Source organism: Lates calcarifer, linkage group LG5 (genome assembly GCF_001640805.2).
Source record: "Lates calcarifer isolate ASB-BC8 linkage group LG5, TLL_Latcal_v3, whole genome shotgun sequence".
Taxonomy (NCBI): Eukaryota; Metazoa; Chordata; class Actinopteri; family Centropomidae; genus Lates; species Lates calcarifer.
Genome location: NC_066837.1, coordinates 18,756,393 through 18,764,607, shown reverse-complemented (window position 1 = coordinate 18,764,607; position 8,215 = coordinate 18,756,393). Strand labels below are relative to the sequence as shown.

Below are 8,215 nucleotides of genomic sequence, written 5' to 3'. Positions count from 1 at the left end.
GTCTTATTCTGTTTTTTCCTATTTTTTACCCCTTCCCTTTCCTTTAAGTGTGTTAAGTTAGTTACTGCACTAAATTCATGCAATTAATCACCGACAACACAAAAGTAATTTACAAAATACAAAGTCACATTTTAATACAAATATACAAGTATATAGAGAATTGCAAATCAAAACTTATATTTTTGATACAAAACACTACATTAAAAGCTCCATATTTCTTCATGTGGCATAGATATTCATTCATACAGCTCACTGACAATGACCAAATGTACTGTAATGACTGTAATGATTTCTGCATAAAGTAGCTACTCTTGATGTAGGAGGACTCTGTTGTCTTTTGCCCACTTCCTCAGAGCTCGGATGATGTATTCAACCTGGGGGTTTCCTGAATTTCGCAGCAAGGGCACCACCTCTTTAAGTGTCTCCCTAGAACACAAACAGGAAATGTGAGGAAACAAGATTAGATCAAGAATGTGCCATCTCTCGTGTTTCTTTTATTTAGACATCACACCCACTTCGATGCACCACAGATGTTTGATATGTAAGTCTAGATCAGTTTTACTGGTTAATGACGGGGATTGTGAAGAAAAATCTTTTTAAATGTGTAAAGACAAAACTACTGCCCAGGTAAAAAGAGCCACACGTACTTGGACTCCTTGTTTGCCAGTATGAGCTGGAAGATGCCGACACATGCCCCTCTCTTGCCTTCCCAGTAGTTGGATCCCGGGTCTAGTTTCTCCAGTGCATCAAACGCTTTGGCTGCATAGTAGAACTGGCCCATCTGAAACAACAGGGTGAAACTGACAGATCATTTCAGACCTAATTCATACGTGTACATGTATATTTTTATTAAACTGGTAACAGATGATACAAGAGGCAGAAGACAGAGGATTGCGTCACCTTGTAGCAGTCGTTGGCAATGAGCTGCAGGATACTAAAGGAATCAGAGGAAGTGCCCATCTTCAGATAAAGCTCCCAGGCAAGCCGACCCTTCTGGTTCATTATGTCTGACAAGAACAAGACGAGAGTTCAATATTCTATCACTCACAGCCAGCTTCAGCAACTTTTAGAGATAGATTCAAATTTTGGAAAATATTGAAGGCCTCTGGGCAGGTTTTATTGATGTGGATTAAGCCAAGAAAAGAAGAAAAATCTTTTAATGGAGATTTCCATTTCTTTGAGCTGCTGAGTGTAACCCTAGCTGGGTGTAACCCTAAATTCTTCACAGGCCTAAGGCTAGAAATCTGGCAGTGATGTTTGTTTCAGATCACAGCCTCAGTGAACAAGTATAAAAGGTTCCCCAGTCTTGTTTTTACCAGCTTTAGGTCTCTGAGAGTGCTCTCCAACAGCTGTGGATTACTGTAACTTTTTTCATGTACCTACCTAAAAAGGCCTTGCCTTTATGCAGCTGCCAAACGCAGCAGTAAGTCTGTTGGCTGAAAACTAAGGGACTGGATCATATTGCTCCTGTTTGGAACCGTTTTCTCTCTAGTTATAGTATACAGTATGCAAAATGTCAACTCCCAGCCTTCTTACTGAGCAAACAGCTCACACCAGTCTGGCATTTTGAGCTGGTATTCTCATGCTGTTGGTCTGTGGCATTTACCTGAAGGATTTTAAGACTTCACTGTTATCACTTTTAGATTATCAATCATCCCAACATTTTAAAATCCCTGTGCCAAAGCTTTGCCTGAGATCTGTCCAGAGTTGGATAAGTAAAGGTGCCAGCACTAGGCTCTGATTCTTTGACGTTGAGGTTGATCTTTGCTTTCACTTTTATATGAGGAGCGCCTCTGAATTAGTATTTATGCTCACATTTTCTTTAAGTCACTCTTTTAAAGTTAAATGTATATACGTCTCTGTGAAACAGTCTCATGTATGAATTGTCCTACATCTTGCCTTTAAATATACAATCATCACTACAACTACTATACATACAGCATCGAGCCAGCCAGCTGAGGTAAACATAGTCATTCTTGATCTTTTCACTCCGAATGAGCAGAAAAACCTGAAAGAAAGATTCAAATTAGTTTAATACAATAGTCAGTAACTTCAGTCACAATGAATAAAAGTCTACAAAGCAGCTGCTGTTAGATGTTTGCTGAAGGTACCTCCTCTGCTTCTTTGTAGTTGCCGAGGGCTGCTTTAGCCTGAGCATAGTTGAAGTTGAACGTATCATCATTATAGAAGTAACCCTGCAAAAAGAAAAGAATAGTTATGCCCACACAAAAAACGGGATGAGTGCCTACATGTCCAGGAATAAAGAGCATACGACGTATCAGCTTTTTGTTGGTGGTACGAATCACAGGGGAAAAATACACAAACACATATCTGAATAAGTGTAGCGCATCTGTAAAGCACCACTTGTCATGTGAAGTGACACTTCTCACCCAGTGTGTGGGAGTCTTTTTTACAGTTCTTTCTTACATACTGATACCACAGTAAAGTAACAACACTACGAGTCTTCACTGGAAAATGCCACATAATGTGACTAACCTTGACTGAGTTTAGATATATGAGAACATCTTCAAACTGCCTCAAGAGGAAGAAGCAGGAGGCCATGCACTGCCTGCCAGGAATAGTGTCTGAAAGGACAAAAATGTTACACACACATGCTCGCACGGTGTTTCCTTTAAAAAGGTCGTATTGATTAAATTTCTATTCGGCGCACCGCATTCACTAGCTGAGCCTCCAACCAGCTGAAAGAACTGCTGTGCAATTTTCAAGTGATCCCTCTGAAAAGACAGATAAGCACAATGGCACGCATTTGTCTCACACTCTCTGTTATCACATTTATTTGCATGTAACTCTCCCAGTTTAACAGAAATACTCACTGAACCAATTTCTTGTCCCAGTGCGGCATTTACCACTCCTTTCAAAATATACTCCTGAAGAAATTACAAATGATCAGAGTGAGTCATTTGATCTGCTGCTGCTTCAATCATCATCAAAACCTGTTTAAACAAAATGACTAGAGACACAAAAGTCAAACAGTTTCAAGTGACTTTCATAAGCAAGAAAAAGCTTTTCAGGGACTCTTAAGTAACAAGGGGAAGAGGTTTATTAACAGGCTTCATTTAATCTGGCATTATTGTGGTTTTCAGTGTACTAAAAATACAAAAAATCAATGTGAGCACTGGTTATAGTTAAACACAGCTACTGTTTTAACTTTTATCTTATTAAGGCCAGGTAGTTACAACAAGATCTCATAAAACATAAAATTAAAATCATTGAGAACGGTCACCTGAGGTGTGGTGGGCACCAAATCTTGAATGAGGTTGTAAGCTTCTTGGACATCATCTGGAAGTGTACAATGGAGCATGTGAATCCCTGAACTAGAGCGAGTTTCCTGTGGTATCTGACACTTGAAACAGCTATACATAAAATTAACTGTGACGTGGAAACAAGGATCCTGAATTTGTGTTAAATGACGCATGATAAATGTGACGGTGTAGGAGCTGGACAAGGAAAAAGGGATCATCTTCTAGCACAGCATTGTCTCATAAGAGTGGGATTTCATTTTGGATGATTTTCATTTTACTTAAACTGAATATTAGTAGACTAATAGAAATGTTTAGAAATTCTTGTATTGTATTTGGGTATTTATAACCTCTCCTTGATGAACAGGTGATTGCACTTATAAATAAAGGGCTGAGAATATTGTGTCTTATGAAACGTGTGATGCATTTAAATAGAAATCTTCTCCTTGTTTTGCTTATCCCAGAAAACTGCAGTGCCACACCTACACACCTTGTCTGAGATAGTAGATGACCAGGTTGAGTCTGGCCTCGGGGATCACATCGATCAGAGGAGGCAGCACCTGCAACGCCCCCTCCCCACCGCGAAACACCACCTGCAGTACACAAGGGGAGAGATTGAGGAGTGTGGGAATCTAGCATGTAAGTCACTGGTGTATGCACACACCTACACTCTCACAGATAGAGCTTGTGAAGAGCTTACCAGGTTGTGTCGGATAAGCTCCTTAGCAAACTCAAAGGAGCAGGAGGAGATGTCGATTAGGTTCTTCAGCTCAGCCTGAGAGGGAGAGGATGCACGCATTAAGTCAAACCTAAAATCAGTTACTCTCCCCAGAGGAAAGCTGAATAAGTGCAAGTTAGATTTGTTGGAATTTTTATATTCACCTACGGGTGCATGGTAGCATAGGAACATACATGGATACATGTGATTGTTACAAAGATGCAATGCATGGTTTACCTCTGCTGCCTTGCCATTGTAGAGTCTGAAGTGGTTGCAGGCCTTGAGGTTGAGGGCGATGGTGGAGTCAGGGATGCTCTGCAAGTACACGGCCAGAACCTCCTGGGACACATCATAGTAGTCCAGTTTGTAGTAACACAGAGCCACATACACCTTCAGGGCCAAGAAATCTCTGAAAGGACAAGATGTAATATGGGATGAAACTTGGCTCTCAGGCTTATTTCTTGTAGTAGATGAGTACAAGATGTTTCTGATCTGACAAGATTCTATTCATGTCACATTACTGCTGTCTGTATTTATAGCTGCTTAGAAAAGCTGTATATAACAAAGTATATGTTATTAGTGTAAAGGGACATCAAAAATGGAATCACTATTATTTCTTGATTTTACAAAATACCACACATAGAGATGCTGTTAAATTATTACTTAAATCTGTTAAGTCAGTCAAGAATTCATTCTAATCTATGACCTGACAAAAGTGAAGATTTGATGGGACGGACTACAAATGTGCAAATGTGGCAAAACACAAATTTTTGCATAACCCTACTTTGATATTTTTGCATTTGTCTGTGAGCAGTCTGAAGAAGTAGTAATAGTGGTGACGCTGATTTGCATTCCAACGATAAGTGTGCTAAGAGCTGTTGCAGAAACCTGCAGCTAACACTATCACATCTGCTGTCAGCCCTGTAAAAAACACTTACATGCACCTCAGCCCACAGACGCCACAAAGCCATGAATAGATCTCTGAGAAGTGGCACAGGAAACCTTGTGAAATCAAAGTCTTTCATTTTTTTGCCCTCGCTACTACAGATACAGTATATCAGTGTTAGAGGAAGCTAGCTCAGCAGGTCTGCAGCACTGGCACTTGAATTATCTTTATGATTCCACAAGGTCTGAAGCACATGAAATATAATACTCCTGCATTAAAAGCTAACACCTGTCAAGGTGGTGTTAGGGTGGTACATGTGCCCAAGTGTAGCAGGACTGTGAGGCTAATTTAAGAGAGTGAGAGGCAGGGAAAGCACAGACCTGTTCTGCAGTAGAAGCCGTTTGTAGATGTCTATAGCTTCCTGGTAGTGGGACCGCATGTAGTGAATGGATGCCAGGCTCAGCTGATCCTCTGTCACATCCTCCAGGTTCTGGTGGAAACCCATCAGCCTCTTCTCATCATTGAACTGAGGTGTGATGTGAAGACAACAGAAAAACTTCAGAGACTTAATCAGGGTGACAAAAATGCTATGAGACTGGAGGCAAAGCAGGAAGACATGAATTATACTGTGGAACAAACAGGTCATAAACAGTGGAAATGGGCATATATCTCAAGACGCAATGAGGAAGAAAAGAGAAATCCAAGGGATTTTATTAGGTCTTTGCTGACAGAGACAGTAGAGGTGATATACTGTAGGTGATATCCCTCATATTACAGATATAAACTTGTATCCACACTGCAGGGCGGCTCAGCAGTGAATTGTTGGTGATTGAGTGATGGCAGAGAAAACAAGAAAACGCATAATAGTAAAATATCATTTATTTTCCAACCTTGTGAGCCAAGTGGAAGAGGAGCCGGTTTTGGAGGGGGGACACTGGTGCTAAAGAGAACAAGAGATACCAAATTTAGTGAGACAGCAAACCTCAAGAGAAAAGGAGGCACAATTCATTAACATCATAACCTTTCTCTCAGTAGTGAATTAATGGACTAAACAGCACTGTACTATAACTTGACCCGGCATAGAAATTACACAGTGACTGGGGAGTGGTTTTATGGGCGTAGAGCAAATCCATTGAACAAAATTAGCAAAATCTACTGAACACAGGGCAATGCTGAGAGAAACATCTGTGTACATTAAGTTCAGAAAAAGTCTTCAAAATAAAAGCTCCTTCACAACAGAAGCCATCAAATGAATTACGAGGCCACTTAAACAGCAAACAGTGCACAAGAGGACAACATATTGTCAGATTTATGCCAAATTTTGTGCCGAAAAATTGATGGAAATGTGCACATCACTTGGACTTGCACTTGGAGACATTTGGATTATATTTCTCCCATTTGGCTGAAAGACCTCAGACTACGTCATAATTATTTTTTTCTTAAATGTGCATACTATAGTCAATGAACATCTGAATTAAAATAAACTAGAGGCAAACAAAATGTTGCCCTGAGTCAAATGGTGAACTTATAGTTAAACAATGGTGAATGTACAAATGTATACATGCAATTGATTGGTGGTCAGTTTTTTAAAACCCACTCTGCCCAAGAAACTGAAAGTAGTTCACAAACTATTGGTTCCCTTATTTTATGAGGAAGCTTAATAGTGCCACAGAGTACTAATGAGCTAGAAAATGATTTTTTCCCAAATAAGACTGTACAAAGTTTAGGTAAGAGTCTAAAGGCTGAAATACCTACCCTTAGATGCAGCCTCCTCAGCCTCTTTATAGAGGCCCAGAAAAAACAGGGCACAGGCCAGATAGACCCACACCTCCACAGGACATTCAGGGTTCATGGTCAGAGACTTGTACTCCTGTCAGAACATGATATGGAAATATTACAAATGTGATCTGACACAATCTTTAATTAAACAGATATTCATATATTAAATACTGTATTTAGAGCACTTCATGTACAAGTTTGTGTACCTAGCTACACACACTCATTCAGACACACACACATATATAAGAAAAACTACCTCCATAGCTCTCTTGTAATCACCCAAGTGAAAGGCGCAGTAGCCAATCCAGAGGTCTGCATGCTCCTCCTTCTCTCCAATACTTCTCTGAAACTGGAGAGGACATAGCAACACGTCAACAGTAGCAGCAGTGCTTCAATAATAGAGTTGTCTGTCACATAGATGTGGGAGTATTTCTATTTCTGAAACTTTAATTCCAGGGCTATGCAGGGTAATCTGCAGGAGGGATTGCTCATAAGACACACAATAACGTGGTCACAAATCAAGTTTATCTCTTCATATTGTTAGGTGTCCAGTTTGACCTCATTTGACCAATCCTCCTGCTCTTGCATCCTACCTACACCACCTTGAATTTGGAGCAATATTAAGATGTGATGATAGACTGGATTTGATTGCTAAGATGTCGGTTGATTTGGTTTGAGTTGTGTGTTTACCTCCAACAGTGTCAGGGCCCCAAGGTAGTCTCTCTGTTGCAGGTATTCCTCCAAGCGGGGGACCTTTGTTTTGTTTTTCTTCTTCTTCTCACTGATGCTCACCTGCGTTTCTCCTCCTACCGCTGGTTTCACACGAGAGAGGATCTGCCAGGCACAAAGACAAAAAAATCGGTTTTCTCAGGTGATCACACAACTCTGAGTTTCAGTGGGCTGGTGGTGGGTGTCTCTAGGCCAAAATGCAAGTTTCATAAATACACGAACTTATTGAGACTGCCATAGCATTATGATGGTCCTGGTGTGAAATTTAAATGCATAGAAACGTTAACTCACCATGTTGACGAGTCTTTAAGAGGTGGCTGTTACCTAACTGAGACTTGTTTATCACTAACCTAGGTAACGTTGGGGTTTCCTTTCTATGAAAACACTAATTGTTAACGTTAGCTAACGTTAGGTGTTAGCCCCGTAGTTTCATCTTTCATTGAAACCAGCCAGGTGAAGCTATCAATGAAGGTTAAGTTCTTTTCTGACTAACATATCCGCGATGAAATAATAAAATTAACACGTTTTCCACTATCCCGTGCAGATTGTTGCTAAGTGTGGTGTTGGTTAGTGTTAGCTAGCTATGGCTGATAACATTAGTTTAGCTGCAGCATATATTATATCTTCCGCTGTGGTATTTTCAAATTAAAAGCACAAAGAAGGGACCTGCTTATATAGCGAGGCAGTTACATTTATATTCAGGGTGAAGTGCTAATATAACACACACATTATGGCCCCGTCTGAGCGGAGCAAGTATGAGATGATAGTCGAATAAAAAGATCGTACGTTACAACTGTGTTATAATATCGTTATTTTGTAGCGTAACAGATGAAAAGGAAACAG

General features: G+C 40.2%; 1 protein-coding gene across 1 annotated transcript; it reads right to left on the bottom strand.

Annotated features, from left to right (window-relative positions):
* Positions 1-105: 105 nt before the first annotated feature.
* Positions 106-8,084, bottom strand: ttc26 (tetratricopeptide repeat domain 26). The gene is made up of 18 exons (XM_018665156.2): positions 7,664-8,084; positions 7,334-7,477; positions 6,900-6,992; positions 6,620-6,734; positions 5,755-5,804; positions 5,245-5,390; positions 4,216-4,387; positions 3,961-4,035; positions 3,751-3,853; positions 3,245-3,300; positions 2,835-2,888; positions 2,672-2,735; positions 2,497-2,585; positions 2,112-2,195; positions 1,939-2,008; positions 901-1,007; positions 648-781; positions 106-426 (listed from the first exon to the last, which is right to left on the bottom strand). The coding sequence occupies exons 1-18, from the start codon at positions 7,664-7,666 to the stop codon at positions 306-308; spliced, it is 1,680 nt and encodes a 559-aa protein (XP_018520672.1). The 5' UTR covers positions 7,667-8,084; the 3' UTR covers positions 106-305.
* Positions 8,085-8,215: the final 131 nt, after the last annotated feature.

Coding starts and splice junctions, on each gene's coding strand:
- ttc26 (XM_018665156.2), bottom strand. Junction 6,993..7,333: donor GGGCCCTGACACTGTTGGAG/GTAAACACACAA, acceptor TGTCCTCTCCAG/TTTCAGAGAAGTATTGGAGA. Junction 2,889..3,244: donor TGGTGCCCACCACACCTCAG/GTGACCGTTCTC, acceptor TAATTTCTTCAG/GAGTATATTTTGAAAGGAGT.